The 23,173-nt window shown below is 43.1% G+C and overlaps 1 protein-coding gene across 3 annotated transcripts in view; it reads right to left on the bottom strand.

Annotated features, from left to right (window-relative positions):
• Window positions 1-22,938, bottom strand: part of LOC310879387 (matrix metalloproteinase-17-like) — a 103,896-nt gene extending 80,958 nt beyond the window's left edge. For all 3 annotated transcript variants that reach the window (XR_014571004.1, XR_014571005.1, XM_083794012.1), the window contains exon 1: window positions 22,381-22,938. Coding sequence is in view for 1 of the 3 variants with exons in the window: in XM_083794012.1 (XP_083650138.1) it covers window positions 22,381-22,527 (147 nt within the window). In the remaining 2 variants the exon portion in view is untranslated. The remainder of the gene's footprint in view (window positions 1-22,380) is intronic.
• Window positions 22,939-23,173: the final 235 nt, after the last annotated feature.

Below are 23,173 nucleotides of genomic sequence, written 5' to 3'. Positions count from 1 at the left end.
CTGAGGGAAGCACAATACCAGACAGCAGACAGGATGCTAATTAGGATATTGATCAAAGTCCAATAAGATCCTGTAGCATCCATCAGCAGTAGCATTAATTAACACTCATTAACAGACACCGTCTCTTCTATCTCACAAGCCCCCTATCTCGCCCTCTGTATCACTGCCACCTCCCGAGTGGTTACTCACTGTTCCTCCAGTTCATCCAGCCATGGGGTCTCTGTCAGATAGACGGATTCTGCCTGCTCTGGGGAATTCATAGTCCCATGGCTGGTGGCAGCGCAAACAAACAAACACTCTTCTGATCAATAACATGCTGCTTAGGATTCAACACCGACCAGTATTATGCAATACACACTTCTGGAGGGTCATCAGTCATCTGCCTCTCTGCCTCTCTCCCTCAGGTGAGAGTAGCTACATAGACAATATTACATTCCTACAACCCTTTCTTTTCAACGAGGCATTTTCCTAAATGGACGTATTGATGCCTTGTGTGTTTTTAAACATGGAACGTTTTCTTAGCCACATGTTTAGTTGGGAAGGGATGTCTCTTCAGAATTGTATTAATTTAATTTCTTTTTATGTATAATTATATTTTAATCAATGTAGCACTTTGAGATTTGTGTGAAATATAGTGTGTTACTGAATGCCTATGAAAAGTATGAATGCATACACACACATGAACAAGATGAACACACAGATGTGGTGGTTAACACTCACCCTAACCATGAATAATGGAATAGTGTGTCCCTTTCAGTTAAATTGGACACTTCCAGGAAGAGGAAGTCAAAACCTTTGGGGAAATAATGTCAAACTTCCTCCTTGGTAAAACACTGAATGGAGCAGTTGTTTCTCATGGTAAAGCGATGTGGTTCTCCCAAATATAGTATCTTTCATTTCAGCTCGTGCATTGTCAATGACTCAATGTCATTTACCATTTACAGCTGGTAACCTTTTTCAAGTGCTGTGAATGGCACTGTCCATTCTCAGTTTCCAGCTTGCCTTAAACAAGACGTCAAGTTATCCTGCCAAACAGGATAGAGCGGAAACAGACGACTGAATCGGGTGATTCTCACTACACAGCTGCAGCTGAATAAATAAATTACTGCATATCAGGGGCCCAGTGTAAACGGGGAGATCATAGCTCATGTCGACCTCTGACAGTATGTACGATATGCATATTATTAATAATACCACAGAACACCTTCACTCGCGTTACATGCAACAGAAATCCTCAGATCCAAAGATTGTTCAATGTGGATGTAATCTGGACATGAACAAATATCATGGCTATATAATGGCTTTAGGCTGATTTACATTCAGGCCTTTCTTTCTCCTCCGTACAGAAACACAGACAGCTTTACAATGTTGTTTGCAAATTTATGGCCATATAGTACAGTACTACAGTAGGCCTATAAGTCCCTCGCTAGATGTATGATTCAGAGATGTACAATTTACAATTCAGGCATTTGTCAGACACTCTTTGTCCAGAGCAACTTCGAAATCTGCGTAAATATCTTGAAATAACCTAAAACAGGGTAAGTGGTCAAACACAGTGAATGCAAAGAAAACTATAAATTGCTACACAATAACTAGAGCCGGTGTCAAAGTATCTGTCCAAATAGCATATCGCATCTAGTGTGGACAAGCGAGCAACAACCCCTACATCCATCTAAATAGCAGGTACAGTACAAGAAGACATCTAATCTAATCTACAGTATCTAGATTCTAAAGCTGCAGAGATAATATGAAAGTCAGAAGATAAAGAGATGAGTTTTATACAAAAGAGATGAGTTTTATACAATACGTACAGTAGGCTACCACAGATAATTTATAGCAGTACACCATTGTTCTTTGCCATGTCTGACTCTGTAGGCGTACGTGTTTTTTCTGTGCAACTCTATGCATTCCTATACTTCCATGCATGGCTGCCAATCACCTCCACAAAGAGTAAAACCTGCCAGGTAGGTAATTAACGTGTAACCTATTATTTCCTGGATTTGCATAGCAATCTCCTTAAATGACGTTTGTCTGGACAATGTGCATAAATAGCAGAAAGGCTTCTGTTCTTTATGGACAATTCTGGCCTCTCACACGGCAGCTGCCTTTAAGCTTTAAGACTTGAATTCATATAAAGACTACTATTCCATTTGATTGGGCCTGAAGTAAAGGTGTAACCTAATTTAGATTTATACTCATTTTAAGTGTTCTTAGTCACATCGAACAAACATTGGATCAGTGCTGACAGTATGAGAATAAGTATTTACACTCAAGGAAATAAACACACTTGCACAGTCATGTATGCATGCCTGTGTTTTGATGAGATGAGTTTTTGATGACAAAAACACTCACATTGCTTCCATATTTCTGTATCCTCCGCGCACCAATAGGCCCCAATGGAGACGTCACAGTCACCGGTTAACAAGAGTTTCATACCAGAGAGACGACAGCCTATGTACTGTATGTATGGATTCATATTCCCTTAGTCGCTCGGGAGGACATTCCCATGACACCAGAGTACGGAGGGACACGTGCACTCGTAGTTGATCAGCTACTGAAATGAAGAAGTGGGGATTATATGATATCTGTGAGAAGGCTGGTGATTTCCATTCAATGAATATAGGTGTGGGTGGGTGGGCCTTGCAAGACTCGTGCTGATGGAAAGGATTTTCATTTGTTTTGGTTCCAAAGGGGCAGGATAAGTATTAAGATCCTGTTACGTTCATCCAAGAGAGAAATCATTGGGGTATTGAAGGTAAAAGCAATAAAAAGCCAACAACAATGCCTGTTGTACACGAGTCAAGTACACGATCCAATACATTGCTTTTTTTAACCTACTGTAAGCGTTATATAATTTTATAATCCACGCCCAGTTAGATACAAATTAGGCCATGTATTCCCATTTGATACCGGTATGTAACTTTTTTTGGACACTTATTTTACAGTAAAATCCTCAGTGTTCATTTCATTCTGGCTCTGAGCGTGTACAATGCTCAGTGTTAATAGCACTCTGAATGTGTACAAATGTTCCTAACTATCAATCATTTACCTATAGGGACCCCTTGGAACCCCATGAAGGACCCCCGGTGGTCCCCCGGACGGCCGGACCACATGACGAGAACCAACGAGGGAACATTCCATTTGTTTACTTGGTGAATGAAAAGTCCTCGAGCAAAGCTGTTGCCTCCTGCTCTGCTGCTTGGAGGGTGACTAATCCTCCTTTTAGTTGTTGGAGTGGGCAAGCTTCAATGATGTGTTCCATTGTCTGCTCCTAGCTCCACAAGCACACAAAGGGCTTGGGCTGCTGTCCCGTTTGTGGAGGCCAGCCAAAGCGCTCCTAAATCAGGTGAGGGTAGACCACTGTATCCTTGGGATGTTGGTGCCAACAGGGACCTGTTCTATCGTTGCTTAGCAGACATGAAAACCCTTGTCAACAACCTGTAAGCTGATTACGGACGGCTCTAGCAAATCTGGAATTCTGTTTGAAAAAATACATTTAAAATAAATCACCGGTATGAATTACAAACGGGATGTTCACAAAGGCTGTAACATTTCAGGTGTGTGTATATTTCTATAATGTGTTGAAGTAATAGCAAAAGTGTGTTCTGCAGGTTTATTTTGCAGTTCAGCCAAGTCACCAAAGAAAAACGTTGGCATTGTACGTTTCTGAAAGTTTTCAGAAACGTTTTATAGGTTTAATATTGGTTTATTGTTGACACGCACGCACGCGCACACAGGCACAGGCACTTCTTTCTGGATTTCCATCAATTCTATTCTTCCCCTCCAGCTCTGTACATTCAACAGCACTGCGCAGATGACTGACCACAATAGCAGGATTGATCCCACACACACACACACACACACACACACACATTGTTTCTAACGACCGTGTGGATAGAGAGGCCACCCGGTTCCATGGTTCCATACCGCCCCTGACAATGTGCCGAAGTGTCCCTGACAAAGTATCCCCTAACTGCTCCACCTGGCCTATACAGTACTTTGTATGATGGCTTTTGATATTCTCTCAAACTTGTAATTGAGGCTTACAGTCTGAGTCTGCTCTCTTTTACAATTACTTTAAATTCTGCTGAAGAGATAGGTAGTCAGGCTGCACAGAGGAGACAATGCTTCTTGTATCCTCGGGTACGCTTTAAACCATGTTTAACTCATTCAAAGCGGGAAAACATCTTGCTTTGCAGATCTACAAGCTGTCAAGCTTGCTTTAAAACTTCTTTGAAACCCCTTGAGCTTGTGTGAACTACCCACTTAGAAGGCATTTTGTAGAATCTTAATGGGTTAAGTTTCTTATCTTATCAATTTGAGTTTTAGGGTATGCATGCATATAATTGTGTGTGCATTCATGCATGTGTGCATTCGTATATGTCCGTACACGTGTGTATGTGTGTGTGTGTGTGTGTGTGTGGTAACAATCCTGCTATTGTGGTCAGTCATCTGCGCAGTGCTGTTGAATGTACGGAGCTGGAGGGGAAGAATATAATTGATGGAAATCCAGAAAGAAGTGCCTGTGTGCGCGTGCGTGCGTGCGTGCGTGCGTGCGTGCGTGTGTGAGTGTGATTGTCCTGGAGTGCAGCTGTTACACTGGTTGACAGAGGCCAACTAGCTGAAGGCGCCACTGGAGACAACAACTTGTGTGTATGTAGCAGAGGGGAAGTTTCTATTTCAGGCATTTTGTGGATACAAACATGTAAGAGGAAGGTTTGTTCAATATGGATATGCACTGGCTTATAGTATCAGGTGCCTCTTTAAATTGTAGCAGACTACGAACATGGTTGTTTTGATACCAGTACTGAAGCTGTAGTCAAGGAAAAAAATCACACCTGTGTGAATTCTGAGTGGTGCAACTCCGGTGAGCCGCCCCGTGTCCTAAACGGTTGAGCAATGAGAGTTACAGTGTGGGTGTCCCCGGGAGGTCCCCGTGGGGTCCAGACCGCCCAGGGGTCCGGGCCCGGTTCCGGCAGCCGCCCCACGTCCGAAACGGTTGAGAAATGTGGGGGTCCCCAGGGCATCCCTCTACTGTACTGTACCGTCACACCCGAAATCATCATATATATATATATACACACACACAATGAATAAATTCCTTACCAAGAAATCTCAGAAAAAAAATAATTTCCCTAGGGGAATCTGTGACAGCTGCTGAAAGTTGGGGTACTCTTAACCTTGTGCGGGAAACATTTCCGAGGGGTCAAACTAGGAGTTGTTCATGATTCTGAATCCATTGCAAGCATTTGTTTTGCACAAAATAATATAAATAAAAAGTACGATGTGATGAAGAGATTTGCTAGGGGGAAATGTTTCTACAAGGGTTTGATCAATAACCACCCGGCCAACTTTCACACTCTTTATACAGACACACAGTGCAAACTCAGCTTGGCCATATTGAAAGAAACATATATATGTTGTATTGTAACGTTTTGAACAATTTGAAAATGTTTGAAAATAGGGTTTGAGTAGTTAAATATGAACAAACTAGTATCTACAGTATATGGCACGAGTATAGCTCCACACATGAGGTAAAATCTATGTGGCAAAAGAAGAAGGAGAAAATAAAGGGGGTGGAGATATCACCAAAAGAGTCTTTGATGCTACTGGGTGGTGGTGGTGTCATGTGGTGGCCAGCCAAAGGCCACAAACACAATTACTGAATGAAGCTCAGTGGCCAGTAGCCCGCCGGGAGATACATTCCATATGTCACCAAGACAGGAGAGAGGCACGCACAGTCAAACAATCACAAAACACACTCACTCACAAACACAAACACAAACACACTTAAAAAGCCCCCCAAAAATCTTACAAAGAGAATAACAAAAGAAACAACAAGAAACAGCTGAATCCTTCAGTATTAGTTGAATTGTTAAGAGTGTAAAAATGTGTTTTCACACACACACACACACACACACACACACACACACACACACATGCACACAAAGAACAAGAAAGCAAGCCAAAGCTTTATTTAGAAACAGCTCTCAGTACCGTAGCGTAACAGAATGTGGCACCATGGGGTGAATACCACTGGTTGCCACATGAGCTTTATTTGGCTACAGCCTGATTTACGCTTTGGTGTCAACGTGTCTTACAAACCGACGCTCGACCAAAATAACATATTCTAATTTTCAAGACGTGTTATTTTTAGTGAGTGTCATCATCACACAAGCGTTTGAAAATTGGCTGAACTGGACGAAAAGTGTGAAGTTTATGTTGATTAAAATAGTCAAAATATGAGGGTTTTAAAAAACATTAATATAGCACAGCGGGGAAAAGGCCCTCGACGGCGTCTACACGAGAATGTTACTTAATGGCACTTGGTGTCACATGGGTGGACCACATCAAAAACTTGGATGTCTATAGGGGCCTCCCACAGACCACAGACCAGGTCAGAGAGAGGAGGATGAGACTGACTGGGTACTGTGCCACACGGAATTATGGTTAAAACATTGAGAGCTTCTGCTCAGACAGTGACACTGTGTTGTGGGGTAGCTGTGGAAAGTGGAAACCCCTGCCAATGTCGCTGTGCATGGCAGCGACTAGTCTGTCTGTCTGTCTGTCTGTCTGTCTGTCTGCCTGCCTGCCTCTCTCTTTTGGAGGGGCCGGCGTTGCCGTGCGACCAAAATGCCTGAAATGTTGTCTAGCCCGGGGGCCCTTGGGAGGATAAATCCGGCCCTGGAAAGAGGCACACCACCTATGTATGCATGTGCACATACAGTAGCGCAGGGTTCCCCAATTCATTTTCCTCAATGGCCATATTTTGACTAGGGTACGAGGCTGGGCTGGGACCACTCGAGAGATGGTTGACAGCCGGAATGTAGACTGCACCCGAATGAGCAGTTTGGGTTAGTGCCCCAGCCTGTGTCTGCCGTGAGGAAGCCCAAAAACCACCCGATACCCACGTGAGGCCTTTAGGAGGGCCTTTCAAGCCGCAAGTGGATATTATACTCTATTTGGCCTTTATTCTGAAAACTTGGCAGCCAAATTGTTAATTGGTTGAGAGTAAGACCTATTTTATATGCAAAAGTAATGAAAATAGATCAAATCAATCTCTGTCTCTGACTAGATTTTAATTTGTAAATTGTACACAACATAAAAACACATGCATTCTAATAAGACGTTCCTCAACGGCAAATAACATAATAACAACAATAACAACAATAGAACATTCTCCAAGGAATGCTGGGAAGTCCATATTCATCCAATTGTGTGCATGAAGGACGTTGTTCACAATACTATCAATTCCTTCTGGCTCTGCTCTTTGAAATTACATCCCACCTCCTTTCTGTGGTTGACGACAGAGTGTGGGCAGGTCGATAGAGACAGCCTTCACAGGCGGTAGGAGAGAATCCCTCCTTGCGGTTGATAACCGCTCCATTTGATCACACAGCTTTTGTACTTTAAAAAAAAGAACTAACTAGAAAAAGTGCCCTTCTGGGCACAGGTCTCCACCAGGTTATCCACAGATCCGTGCAGTTAGAGGTAAAAACACTTTTGGGCCAGTTATAGCGCCACCTTGAGGCTGAGTTGAAATTGTTCATGTGGCATTTCGTCCTCGGCCTAGTGGGAATGTGCGTGCACAATTTCAGGGAAATCACGCGATGTGTTCATGATTTGCAGCATTTTGTTTGAAACTGAGCACTCCTGTGAACTTTGGAAGCCAATCTTAACCAATCAGGATGGAGTGTGAGAAATCTGAAAGACCCGTTTCGTTGAATGGCTCTAGAGAGACTGTGTACTAATTTGCGTGATGTTTGGACAAAATCTGTAGGTGTACTGTGAAAAAACTTGTTTTGCACAAAGCGGCCTCCTGGTGGCGCTATAACAGGCCGTTCTGGAAAGTTTGGGGCAGAGGTTCATGGTTGGCATCCAGGGAGTGTGTGTGCAAAATTTGGCATCGACCGGGTTAACGGTGGCCGAGATTAGCTGGTCACGGACGGACGGACACACGGACGGACGGACGGACGGAGTGCAAAACATACTCTCCCCATGCCTTCGGCTGGTGGAGACAATGACAGGTAATTAACCCCCTGTTGAAAAACTATTGTGGACAAAGATGTGAAGCCATGCAGTCAGGAGCTGCTTGCCAAGCCGAGCACATGCATAGCCTAGCCGCGGGGCCTGCTACAATTCTACTGCTACTGTATGTGTTGGGCTGAGAGACGAGAGGCGTTCACGATGCCACGCTGGTGGGAAAATCATTGTGCACTGAGCAGAAACGGATCGAAGTTGACGGATGCAAAATGCCTAAAGCTTTACAAAGCTTATTTTTTTGGCCCTCGTGTCTTAACATTTCAAACCCAAACCCAACAGATCAATGAAATAGTGCAGCTCAACTTGTTAAGAGCTCTCGCCTTTGGATCGTGATGTTCTGCTTTCAATCGTGGCGTGCATGAGTCTCGGGTCAGATGCTCGGTAAGTACTGGGAGCAGGGCAGTACAGTAGGTGTGATGCTTCACCTCAGCCATCCATCTGCCATCTGTACAGTGGTTCCCAAAGTGGGGTCCTTGAGAGAGTTCCAGGGGTCCCCCGCTTTGGTTCCATTTGTACATTCTTGGGTTAAATTAACATTGATTTTACAATACAAAGTGGGGTCTCAGAGATAGAAATGCCATTAAATAGGGGACCATAGCCTAATGCATGTCAAACGGGGAGTCCTTGAAATGAAACGGGTTGAGAATCACTGCTAGAGCTAGAGCCGTAGAAATATTCTCTTATGGGGTTCCTTGGGGTACATTGTCAAATCCTGAGACACTGCCAAAGTATCTCCGGGGTCCCCGGACAAAAACGTTGAGAACCCCTGGTCTAGTATACCGTGTAAACTGTAAAGGGTATACATCCCTTCATTGTTCGGCTGATGACAATAAGCCACTCCTACGGTCCGACCTACTCACTTAAATAAGAACGATTATGCAGATATCTGTACATGACTAGTGCAAGTGCACAGAGTAGACTACAGTAATATATTCCTAGTGTGACATATTGGCACTTATTGAAACAGAACCATTTAATTCCAAGGTGATCCTTTTATTAAAGCTGTGTCATTACAAAGTGTAAAATATGGTTATGGCCCTTTGCAAACTGCTGGCACTGCAGCGTAAAATAGAATTGATTCAGGTTAAATGATAATAACACGACCTTCAGTACAATATCTATGGACTTCAGCATCTGCAACAGAGGCAGGAAATCTTTATCTACCTGATTCATAACAGGGGATTCAGGTTATAAATTGAAGAGAGTACTATATACTAGAGAAACCCCTACTAACTCTGGTAACAAAGGAATGTAATGAATATGTTTTTGTAACTCTTCGTCAGATAAAAGTAATGTAGCGTATAGTAGAACCATAAATAGGTTCATGGAGCTACAGTATTTGGTTTTAAAAGCACTAATCGAAAAACCATATCATGTGATGTAACGAATCGATGCACATTTGTTCCAATTCCTGAATGCTTTATATATATTATCAAAGTGATAATCCTCTAGACCTACTTTTAAATGAGAATAGCTTCCAGCTATGTAAAAGACTGTAAAGATGGTGTTGCGTGTAGAGTGATTTAAGAATCTACAAGGACAGCCATCATCACCCTCCTATACAGCACTTATTTTCTAAGGTCAAATGCGTTATTCACTAGATCAATACACTTTGTCCATGATGGTCAACCAGGTCATCACCGTTAATAACAGCACTAAAACAAAACAAAAAAGATTTGACTTTGCAGGAAATTGCAGCACAGCAAAATGCAACCAATCACTGACTTGACTGAAAGTATTTTTGTTTATCATTGATAGCAATGCTTAATCTTTTGTTTCCTAACTGAAGCGTAATTACAAACGGTTAATAAATGTCAAGTTCGAAGACTTCTAAGCATCTTCACAGGGACTATGTGGTCCAGACAAAACCACAGAGCGAATGAGAGAGACAGAAATGTCAGACGGGGTTTAATCATGTGTACAAATGATTACAGTGGAACTGTGTTATTTTCAGTTTGGCTCCACAATAAAGTACGGATCTACCCTTGGAAGGAAAATGGCAGGCAATACAAGTCGGAAAGGTTTAGGGTGAAGAAAATACAGGAGTTGGTTGAACAATATTTCAGACGTTTGTCAGTACGCTAGCAGGAATTATTGTTCTCTTATCACAACATGTCTAAACTCTAGAGATCAATACTGAATGTTGAGAGAGTATGGAGAGATGTCAGCTTCCCTTTTGTGCGGAAATACAACGTGTTCCTTTGTACCACCTGAATGACTGCCTACACACTGTAGCTTCGCTCGTGCTCTATCAGAACCGGCACAAATGTAGAGTATAACCATGTAGTCCTCCATTTATTGGAAATCCATCTCAACCGACACTGTCAGAATGAGGAGTCTGCACCAAGATCAAACCAAGCATAGAATGTATTGTGTGTTCCGATCAGCAGGTAGTGCATGCAGACTTCAAATATCCACATGTTCTTTTCTTTTTTCTTTCCATTAATCAAACATTGCTTTGTTTACATTCCAAATTCTGCACAGTGTATGAATGGTATCGGACCCAATGAGTCTGCTGAAAGGCTGCATCATACATTGCTACTAAATTTACAACCAGTGCTGTGCTGTCCGCCCCCTCATTTGATTGATCAGATCTAGATACTATTCCTGTATTCGTGTTCTATTTGTAGTGTGACAAGGACTAGAGCTCTGCACTCTGCACAGGTCCTCCCAAAATGAAAATATCCAAGACTTGCAGAGTTGGATTCTGTGTTTTATTATGGGCAAATAGGTTCGGAATTCATTACCTTACATTACTGGGTCGGTGGTCAGCCCCATGTCCCCTCAGCTTATAGGGTCACGGTTAGTTGTTGAGGGAATATAGGGCAGAGGTAACATACTGCAGGCAGTGGTGGAAAAAGTACTCATATTTGTTACTTAAGTAAAAGTATCAATACTGCAGTGTAGAACTACTTCATTACAAGTAAAAGTCCGGCAATCAAATTTACTTTGAGTAAACGTACTAAAACGTATTGGAATCAAAATATACTTAATGTACCAAAAGCAAAAGTACTGTGTATTACGTAAGTATTGTGCACAATGTCCCCGTTTCAAGTTTTTAAGTTGAGCTGCACACGTCAGGCTGCAAGCTGAGTTGAGAGCAGATCAAAAGGTGAGCGATTCCTTCTTCTGTGAGGTGAAAACATTCAATTTAATTTCTTATTGTGGACTGCTAATCTGCTACATAGCTGCCAGCTTCCATAATGGAGTAGCCATTCGTTGGCATCTACTGGTAAAACTGCATTTTCATAGCAATTGTAATTATTAGCTATTAGCATATAGCCTAATAGTCTGCCAGTCGGCTCTGTTCTGTAATATCTTGCAGTCCGGGTCTGCTACTCTCTTGAGATATAAATCGCTGAATTAATTTGACGAGTCCAATTAGGGTTTGCGTCCCTCATTAAAGAAAAAGGGTAAAAAAAAAAAAGACGGAATCCATCAGAACGGATTTCACACATCCATTAGGGTCCAGGTCCGTCATTTTGGGGCCACAGTATCTAAAGGGGCAATTGTTGATAAGAGGGAAAAGACAACTTGATATTATTCTCTGGCACAAACTGACTATAATAAAATAATATTAAATACATGGTCTCTGGCACATTACCCAAACCAAAATATGTTCTGGGACTCCCATATTGTCCCCGTCTTCTTCCTTCTCAATCTGTTTCTCTTATCTTTGTACTTTATACTGTCCATGTCCCCCTCACCCGTTCCTTCTCTATCTCTCATTTCACTTGGACCTGCAGAGAAATGAGGGCACTTCACAAGATCGTTAGATAGACTGTTGGAAGTTGATCTCTCAGCACATCAAACACTTCTTCATCAGTGGTTTCTCCACTATTTTCTGCCCTCCTCTCTCCTCAAACTTGTTAAGAATTGACTAATGCTCATAAGAGACAAATTGTAGGATCACCTGCTGTGTGTCAGAGCGAGTTAGAGAGAAGAGAGAAAGTGAAACAGAGCCATCAATCAGCCACACACAATAATCTTGTTCAGCCCAAGGGACTACAGTTGGGAATCTTCTTTCAATTAAATACATTTTTCTTGTTTCATTTTGACTAGCGGCCACTCTGGCAAATGCATACACAAGTAATTTAGCAAGCCTGCATGTACGTACCCACGCACGCACGCAATGACAATTTCTGGAAACAATTAATAGGAGTTATGTTGTTGCTTTGGGGTTTACTTGATGGTGTTTTAAAAGCAGCAGAGCTGCCTGGCCTCTGTGTTATTTTAAGCCTCCACATGCGCGCCAGCCAACACCAAAACCCACAGTAATTACTAGATCTGCTGGGTCCTTTGGATAGCTACAGACGACCACGGCCTTGATCTGGTCTGAGAGAGAGAGAGGGAGGGGGGCTCCCTCTGTTAAAATAGGACTGGGACGCCACATGGACTTGATTTGGGGTTTTCTATAAGGGGAGTCTTGGAATGGCCCCGCTTGCTCCTAAACCTCTGTTAAGCATTGACATCAGCAGGAGCCAATGGAGAATGGAGGAGGATCGCGTGCAACTCGTCTTGCGGAGAGAACTTAATTCTGTTCAGTTGCCCACAGTTTGATCCATTAACTACTGTAAAGACATCCGCTTGGCGCTTTTGGTTTTCCAATACATCAAACGAATCACTGTCTCGTGAGTTGACTGCAAAGGCAGCATTTAGGCCACTCCGGACTTGAAACGCTCCAAGCTGGCATGTTGGGGAGTGAATAGTGCTTGAGCTTAAAGGCGTGTGACACAGTACTCTTTTGCAACACAGCTTCTGCCATCTTTGCCTGTCATCGTTGTTTGACAAATGCTTGTAGTGCACTTCATGCACTCCATCATAGCAAGTATAATTAGGAATTAGCGTCTCTGAGCCAAACATATGTTACCACTTCACCGGAGGGGTGACGATCCCGCTGGTGCACACAGGTGTTCATCTTTATTCTCAATGTCACTTTGACTGGGATGGACAGCCAACGTGGGGACTGAACCTCCTATCATTTTACTGAACCAGCACAGGCCAGGCCACCCTGCTCAATGTTTTAATTTTTTTACTCTCACACGTATAGGGTAACATTATCGTATGAAAAGCACCCCACAGATTCATGGTATAGGCAATGACAAATAACAGATAACCATTGTGACTCCAGCCAGCAGATGGAGATGTGCGTGTGTTGTGCGTGCAATGTTGATCAATTGAATACACAATGGAAATAAGTCCCCCAGACTTTTTGTCTCCACCAGCCGAAGGCTAGGGGGAGAGTATGTTTTGCACTCCGTCCGTCCGTGTGTCCGTGTGTGTGTGTGTGTGTGTGTGTGTCCGTTAGCAGCTAATCTCGGCCACCGTTAACCCGGTCGATGCCAAATTTTGCACACACACTCCCTGGATGCCAACGATGAACCTCTGCCCCAAACTTTCCACAACGGCCTGTTATAGCGCCACCAGGAGGCCGCTTTGTGCAAAACAAGTTTTTGCACAGTACACCTACAGATTTTGTCCAAACATCACGCAAATTGGTACACAGTCTCTCTAGAGCCATTCAACTAAACCAGTCTTTCAGATTTCCAGAACGGCCTGTTATAGCGCCACCAGGAGGCCGCTTTGTGCAAAACAAGTTTTTGCACAGTACACCTACAGATTTTGTCCAAACATCACGCAAATTGGTACACAGTCTCTCTAGAGCCATTCAACGAAACCGGTCTTTCAGATTTCTCACACTCCATCCTGATTGGTTAAGATTGGCTTCCAAAGTTCACAGGAGTGCTCAGTTTCAAACAAAATGCTGCAAATCATGAACACATCGCGTGATTTCCGTGAAATTGTGCACCCACATTCCCACTAGGCAGAGGACGAAATGCCACATGAACAATTTCAACTCAGCCTCAAGGTGGCGCTATAACTGGCCGAAAAGTGTTTTTACCTCTAACTGCACGGATCTGTGGATAACTTTGTATGCCAACTCCCTAGAGGCCAAGGAAAAACCTTTGCCTGGAATTCTTCACATCTGCTCATCCTGGTGGAGACCTGTGCCCAGTAGGGCACTTTTTCTAGTTTGTTATGCTTTTAGCCTTAATGTCTGTATGATGTGTGGTTTACAATACATTTCTGTGTGTGCACTACTAGTCAATTACAATGCCCCTCCAGGTGCAGACATGCAACAGCTATACTAGTCTGTCGAGCGAGACCGTTGGCTCATACAATTTTCAAATGCTTGCACCATACAGTCTCTGCAACGGAAGCACTGGAGATCATACAGAGTAAGGCGGATGCTCACACCCCCCACCCTCACACCCACTTCCATTTAGCCTTTGCAGTCACGCATGTGTTGTAAATCAAATTAGTTCAAGCCTATGCTTGCTTGCTTCAAAAATATGACTTAAAATATATTTTCGTGAACAGAAATGACAAACAAATGACAGCTTCTGTTACTGTATCTGCATGCAGGAGGTTTGTTGCAGGCTCTATGTAGCATTCAGAGGTTGTGGTCTTGTGGAGCAGTTGTCTGCTTTGAGAAACAGTACACCAACACAAGCCACTGAGATGTGCAGTCACGTAGCACTCTGAGATTCGAAAGAATGTAAAGTGCTTTATAAATAAAATGCATTATTATTATTACCAACACAAGCCAAGACTCACGATTTAAGGTCAAGCTGAAATGTATTTAATGTATAACACACCCTCTGTCATAGTGCAACTATTTAACAATAAATAAATAACGCATTACAGGTATATTGTATTTTTAGATCAAATAACTAAATATGAACCAACCTTCCACAGAGCTATAGGATTCATTATGTTACAGCCAGACTAGAGGGCAGTGCTGTTTGATCTACTTGTTAGAACTCTTTCGGCAGACATGAGCAGTATATAAATGTCACTTATTCGTGACATTTATTTAAGATCGCTACAGTATGTCCGGTCCGCTATTTGAGCAAGTTCAAAGCACGCAAAGCTCATTATTTGACATGTCTAAAGACAGAACAGCTGACACAGCATTTCAAATGGTTCATGTTGGTGTATTACTGGTACAGTATGTGAATGTAAAGCCGCTGAGCTTTGCGTTTCCAGGTGGATGCCTGGTCCACTATTGCATAATTTCAGTCCACACACACACACACACACACACACACACACACACACACACACACACACACACACACACACACACACACACACACACACACACACACACACACACACACACACACACACACACAAACTGCTGCAGAATGTATGCTACATGTGGACTATGACAAATTGGCCTATATTATAATTATAACATCATATGTGTCCTAGTGATGGCAACATGACAACACTACTTTTCAGTGTGTTCACTTCTCAAAGATTCGGCAACTCCCCCAATTGCCCCATACCTTTTCATACATCGGCACAACCCAAAAACATCGTGACCACAGACAGACAGACAGACAGACAGACAGACAGAATCCTGGCAGATATGTTTTGTTTTAGGTTATGGCTTACTGGTAGTTTCACTTCAATTTTATTGAAGGTTAGGCATTTCACTGTGATGGGTTGGGGTAGGCATTGTTACTTTGGTTGGTGTTAGGGTGAGGGATTGGGTTCTGAATCAAATTATCCAGGGGATTTGGGAGAGTCTCAGTTTCATCAGCCAGTTCCATCGTGAAAGTCATAGTGATGGACTGTCTTGCAGAGTGATAAGGTGAAAGCCGAACATAAGATGCCATCAGGGTCGGCTTATAGGACAACTTTAGTTTTTTTCAACCAAGGTTCATGTTTTAGGTTGTTATTAGAGAAAGTTAAAGATGAGTGTTAATTTATTTTCATTTGCTGCTTTCTTTCGTTTTAGGGATTTTAGCTGTTTTTGACAGGGGGGTGGGGGCATTCAAGCATGGGGCTAAATATGTATTTTTTAAAACAATTTTATGGTGATTTCTTTTTTTATGGTTTACTATAGTCCTAATAAACGCCAGGAAAATACATCTGGCCACAGAAGATCACAGGATCTACTGAATGTGAAGGTAGCCTACTGAGGGAAGGCTTATACTGTAGTGTATAGGCTCAATGTCAGTTTGTCACATTCAATAGATCCTGTGATATTCTGTGGCCAGATGTATTTTCCTGGCGTTTATTAGGACTATAGTAAACCATAAAAACATAAATCACCATACAATTGTGTTAAAAAATACATATTTAGCCCCATGCTCGAATGCCCCCGCCCCCCTGTCAAAAACTGCTAAAATCCCTAAAACGAAAGAAAGCAGCAAATGAAAGAAATTTAACACTCACCTTTTAGTTTCTCTAATAACAACCTAAAACATGAACCTTGGTTGAAAAAAACTAAAGTTGTCCTTTAACGGAAGGGCTTTAGGTGCTGTAGCACAGGGCACCAACCTTGTTGGGGGGCACCAAATGGCATGGAGAAAGTGAAAAAAGATTCACTCAGCTATTGCCGCAAGAGCGCCGAAATGAAGAAGAACTGTGAAGCATCAACCCCTCCCCCCCGGCTGACAAAACTGTCCCGGGGGGAAACCAAAACGGATTGTGGCACCAGGCACGAAGGGTTAATCCTCAAACTTTAACTGTCTGCAAAACTTTACACTTAGCAAGCCTAGGGTGACACTTGGACGGGTTTGCCAATGCCATCTCTTTCTATATGATTGCTTCTCTCCACTGGTCGCCTGTGAGTTGAATCAGAATTGAATTTAAGATTCCACTGATGACTTTGAAAGTGTTGCAAGGTTAGGATCCTTGTCAGATTGAGATATGCGAGTATGCCCCGTATGAGCCTGAGAGCAGATCCTCAGATGGCGTCCAATTGGTTGCTCCTAAATCCTTCCTCATTACATCGGGTGATCGGGCTTCTGTGGCCCTCAGGCACCTAGGCTTTGCACACTCTACCTGAGGATCTGAGGGTAACAAAACCAGTGGCATCATTTAAATCACCTCTGAAGGCCTACTTTTTTTGCCATAGCGTTTCCATAGTATTATCCGTGATTATTGACTGTTCCTGTCATTTGTAAAGCACTTTGTAACCTTGTTTATTATTATTAGTATTATTATTATTAGTATTAGTTAATTGTCTCTCACAGTATCTTTCTATTTCCTAAAAGCTGCTGTCCTGTCCCACTGGACACGTTACTGAAATAATCTCTTTGCCCTAAATCTGAGCCCCCACAATGCAATGGTGAGGGACAGAAGGTCACAGCACTTGATAGAAGTAGGACAGGAGTATTCTAGGCTTACAGCCTGGGAGTGTGAGCACAGTGACATGGAGACGGTATCATCCAGCACTTTAGAATGTCTGGATATTACAATCTTGCACACTCACACAGAGCTGATGAGGACAATTAAGGGAAATATGATTCCTCTCCTCTCTCTCTCTCTCTCTGCAGATGCAAATTGTCCCCTTGGTTCATTTGTTCTCGATCTCAGGAGAAACACTATTGATTATGTTTGTCAGTTGACTAGATGCAGTGGTGGCGGGAATGTCCCACGGGCCCTAAAGCGAGATGGGCAGCCCAGGCCCACCTCCCGCGCGGTGAACACCGACCGGGGCCGTACCACTTGGACTAAAAACCTCAATGTGACTCAGCTGCAGCATACCTGAGGCAATGAAAATACATACAGTAGGCTCACAGGTTGCATATCGAAAGAAACATATCGAAATATCGACATATAGCTCAATAGTCATTACAAACTGAGCTAGTAAGTTGAGGCTGTAGTGATGCACAGGCCGGGGCCGCGGGTTGTCCCGCGGGGCGGACGGGCCAAGGTTTTCAGCGCAATTATCGTGCGGCGGGCGGGGCGGATCAAAAATTAAACTCCATCCCCTATCCCACCCACCCCCCACCCACAATCCCAAGGATAGTCGGAAAATACATAAATCTATAAAAATCTTTCTTAATTGAGCGCGTGGCCGTGCAGGCGTGGAAATTATAGGATCTACAAGTTGTGAGCTTGTAGATCGGCTATTTTGGGTGTGCGGTACCACCGCCGCGCAATGAAGTTGAAGTAACAATCAAAACTAAAATGAGAACATGACATTCATTCATTTCGAGTGGAGAGCTACACTCACGAATGTTGTGTATAATACGTTTTATATGTTAATTCGAGGGACCATCACCTTCCTCACTTCCTCACTCAGGCAATCAAGAAAGTGCGATTATGCATGCGATTCTGCGAATGATGCGATACTTAATATTAATACCGGCAAAGCAAGCAACTGCTCATTTTACTTTGATATTAACCAGTCATTTGGGCTGCAGGGCAGAATGGTTGGGAATAGTGTTTGGGCTGGCTCCCGTGGCGGGACGGGACGGGTGAGTTATGCAAAAAAGCCGGCCCGCGCAACACTAGTAGGCTGCTATTCACATATAGTTGTGCCTGCCGTCTGTGGCTGTGGCAATGAATGGGACAGCTTCGGAATTCGGGAAAGTTGATTAGTCATTTTTCAGTTCAAGTGGTAAAGTTAACGTGGGCATGTGTCCATCTTTATGATTACCGGTACTGTTGTCTTTCACCGGCATGCGACTTCACTCAACCTCCACTCATTGTGTTTGTTGTGATTCCATTTCCAATGCCACCTTAAGTTTACTTTAATATATTATATATATATATATATATATATATATATATATATATCTTGCCCAGCTCTTTTGAAAGAGTCTGTGGTTCTGGTTCTTTTCAAAACTCAACTTTACCAGGCGACTGTAGAGTCTTGCTAAAACGGTTCAGTCAGCAACACCGGAGCAAATACGTCTGTAAGCAAGTATTTCTGTAACGCACAACCAGACGAGCCAGCCAGTAAGCAGCCCAGTTTAAACACTCTTTCCGGCGGGCACCGCGAAGGGCCCTTCACAATAAAGCGTCTCCCTTTACCTTTATTTTACACTGGTTTCTATTCATAGGAAGTCTAAGGGCCAATTCATACTCCTATTTTACCGCTGTAGTGCCGAAATGATTTCGGCTCGTCAGAAACTTTCAGTAGCACCGAAGAGCCGACTTTAGGAATGTTGTTATATTATCTCTCCTTTTTTAAATAGGCTACTGCATTTATTTTGTAGTATGAAAAAAGGGCAAAAAACAGTGGCAGAAAATTAGGCTTATGTAAATGGTCCAGATGAGTACAAATAAGATAGCTATATTAGCCTGTTGTTATTATTATTATTTGACTTTCTGATGGAATAAATGTTAATGTGGCTAAAAACGAAAACCACCAAAAAAAGAAAAAAGAATGTATTTTGTTCAATTGTGAAGTTAAAGTATTGGCGACTTGTGGTTGAAATCACTGGCACTGGTCACATATGTCCGCCAGTGACTAGATGGAGTTATACTGTTATTCTCTGTTCGGTGTGGGCTTTCTTTCCCTTACCATCTTTTGTTCAGGCTGATGCACAGCACACTCTATACTGTCAATAAATCCAGCTTTCTCTTTGATTCCCCCCTCATTCGCAGGCATAATTAGAAGATCCGGAAATGGCCGGTGAAGGAAAGCTTACTATCTGGATCTCAGGGAGAGTGCCAGGTGGGTGCATGAGATTAAGCGTGAATGTGACACTGCTAATTTGAGGGAGGGAGAGAGAGAAAAATGAACGAGCGCGAGAGAGAATCACTAATGATGAGAGAGTAGGCCTAGTGGTGGTGGAGAGACCATCAGTAATTTAACCACTTAAACTATACTTTGTTGTGTATGACTAATAGTTGACCATAGAAGCACACAACAGACACATTTTGGAAAATGCCTATAATGACCTGCCCCAAAAATAAAGACACCAGGGTTGTTTTAAGAAGTATCAGTGGGAGGGAGAAGGAATACGAGAAAAGCACGGTGGAAGTGAGAAGGGTGAAATTCACTTCTCTTCTCCTCTGCAGATGGGGCCAGATGGTGGTCTCATTAAAGAAATTACGCAGCAAAATGAGAGTCTGTTCTTTAAGACAGATACAGGATGTCAGGGTGTGGCGTTTAGTGTACCGCTAAACCTCAGGGGGGATTTCAATGGTACACAGTTCAACGTGAACTGTGTAACGGTTATCGTGTATGTGTGCGCGACGCGCGTGCGTACGCACACACGCACGCATACACACACCGCACCTGGTGCTTTGTTGGAGCATTGGTGACATTGTCAGTTGATAGATACAGTAGGTCAATATGCCACATGTGCTTCTCCTTCAGATCTTGCTGAAATGTATATTGGTTATTGGCATCGATAATTTGTAAGGGGGCCCCAAATATTCTTTATGATACTGCTAGCTAGGAGCTTAAATGATGCTATGTTACTTTCATTGATGCAAGCCAGAGCCCAATCGAGTGATTATCGATTGACATGATATAACAAGACCACTGACCTGGCCCGGGCCGGCCTAGCGGTCCAGTCCAGGTACCTAGGCTGCTAATCCTGACAGCGTGCCATAGGTTCGACTCCCGATCCCGAGGACCCTTGCTGCATGTCACTCCCCATTTCCTGTGAGCTTACTGTACCCTACCAAATAAATGCAGAAAAAGCCCCTCCCCCCCACCCTAAAAAAAGAAAAGAACTGACCTCTTTGGTTTGAACTACCTTACTGCCTCCTTACAAATACAAAGCAATCATTGATGGTGAAATATATTCTTTCCTCACTTGCTGTGCATTTGCGACTGTGCGTGCATGAGTGCGTGCGTGTGTGCACGGGTGTGTGCGTGATAAAGTCGGGAGAGAGTGTGTAAACAACCAAGTGTCCTTTTCTGGATGAATGGAAACTAATTTGGATGTTACATCAACGGTGCACCAGGGAGCCTGGGATTTCTGTACAAACAGAGAAAAGCCCCCAGGAGTAAAACGACTTGATGAGCAGAAATCATAGCACAGATTATATTGTAACTCTTAAGATCTGTTCCCCTAATCCCCTCAAATGCTGAAATTGCATATTGATGCTCTGACTGTAATTTGATGGAAAGCCTCTGCACTTGTGGTTAAGTGGGTGGTTTAGTGTGTGTGTGTGTGTGTGTGTGTGTGTGTGTGTGTGTGTGTGTGTGTGTGTGTGTGTGTGTGTGTGTGTGTGTGTGTGTGTGTGTGTGTGTGTCAGAAGACTTCACAATTTATCAGTAACGCATTAGACTACTATTAAACAGTGCATTGGTGTGGTCTGTATCTTTCTACATTTACAGATAAATGTAAAAAGGTCATTTGATCCTCTGCCTGTAAACCTTAAGTTTGGTCAAAGGCCATGCTGACTAATAGCACTGGTTGCAAATTGTAATGGCACGAATTTCCTGCCAATGCCAAGTGACAGTCTAACAATACAACCTCCTCCTGGCAATACAATGGATGCTGTGTTAAAATGGGAAAGAGAAGAGCAATGGAAATAGTAATAAAGCATAGATTAAAGAACATAGGCCTACAAAATGCTCCTTAATTGTCACAGAAGCTACAAGGGACAATAGGCTACAGACACAATTTGGGATGCACAGAATTCGCCATGGTTTTTATAGCAAGCTGCTCCGGCTATATATATATATATATATATACATACACACACTTATTTTTGGTCAAATAATTGGTCAAATAATTCTTCCATGGAGTCGTTTCAAAGCCCTTTCTTGCATTATTACCGTGCGCAATATGGATAAAAATGTCCATGGAAGTTTGGAACAGGAATGTCACTCGTATTGATTCTATCAATTTTGGCAGGATTTTCAATATTTATATACCGGGCGGTAGGTATGCCTAGATATTGGTAGCCCCCCTAGGATTCATTCGGAAATTGACTTCCACAACAAGTTCAAGTTCCACATACCTTCTGTTCTACCAACCAACTGTCAGGTATTCTTAGATCTGTTTTAGTCATTTACTACATACATAGCCTACGCTAGCTCAAAATAGCCATTGTTTGAACTTGGCATCAGATATCATATGCACTTATGCTCAGCTACAGTATACACTACTATTTCTATCCAGGAATGATTTGCGCTCTGGTGAGAAAGCCCTCTGCATGATAGTAGTTTACTATCGCGTAGCTTTGTGTCCCGTCCGTCTCCTAAGGGGCTCTACATGTGACATTTTGTGACATGTCAGTAGACTGTGTCTGTAGGCCTACTCTGTAGGGCAGACTGGGCAGTGTAGGCTATACGCTGCCAATAAGAAACACAGCGCATTTATTCAATTTTGGCAAATTAAATTCCTCACATTCTGATTCTAGAGTAGAAGCCTATTATTGACAGTTGACACGCTCTTTCATCTGTTGTATAAACGTCTACCCAAAAAAAGAAAGAAAACGTAGCTGCTGCGGGTTGTTTGGGGTTCAATTCAATAAATGCCAATGGCCAATTGGCCACACGTGTGTGTGTGTGTGTGTGTGTGTGTGTGTGTGTGTGTGGTAGGAAAAGACAAAACTTACCACCCCCATGTCCAGCTGTTCCGTCGTGAGAGACGGTGCCGCTCTTGCCAGAGAAACAAAACAAAACACGGACAACAGCAGCATCTCCGGGTGAATAATCCACACGCGCCGCGCACTCCTCCACTTCTGGAAAATCAGAGGAATCATGCCCCACCGCGGGCTACTCCTGGAGGGCTAGGAGACCGGTCCGGGTCCAACCCTCGCCTTCTCGGGAACCAGTCCAGATTCTTCTCATTTGCAGGGGAAATCACCGGTAAAAAGAAAAGAAGAAGGGGGGGGAAAGAACAGAAAAAAACCCTATACTTCACTGTTGCGCGTAAACGCACGAAACACATCACATCCGATGCCAGATTGAGAGAGAATTTAGCCAATGCTCAAACATAACGGCGATATTCTGGAAGCCCAGACGGTGCATATACAACTTGAGCTTGCCTATTATCAATCTCTTTAAATATGTCCCGTAGTAACAACAATCCGAGCTTTGGTGTATCTTCTAAGTTCTGTCCCACAAACCACATGGGTAAATGGGCGCTGTGCGTTCGGCTACAGCTGACTCTAACAACAGTAGCTGCAGAGAGTAGAATGTGGGGGGAAACTTCTCTTGTAGCTGAGACTGGAGGAGGAGGGATTCAGCACAGCAGTGGCTTCTTAATTCATGACGCGCTTCATACGCAGTTTCACACATCAAATATATGGGCTATAAGTATAATGGGCCGCCGGGTTAGGGCCAATGACCCCGTCGCAATTAAATATGCCATTCTTGCTCCATTATGGGCTATCAGAAAATGTCTTA

Source organism: Protomyctophum parallelum, assembly GCF_964188405.1.
Source record: "Protomyctophum parallelum genome assembly, chromosome: 21".
Taxonomy (NCBI): domain Eukaryota; kingdom Metazoa; phylum Chordata; class Actinopteri; order Myctophiformes; family Myctophidae; genus Protomyctophum; species Protomyctophum parallelum.
Note: the sequence above shows the minus strand (reverse complement) of the source record. Positions and strands in the feature narration are given on the sequence as shown.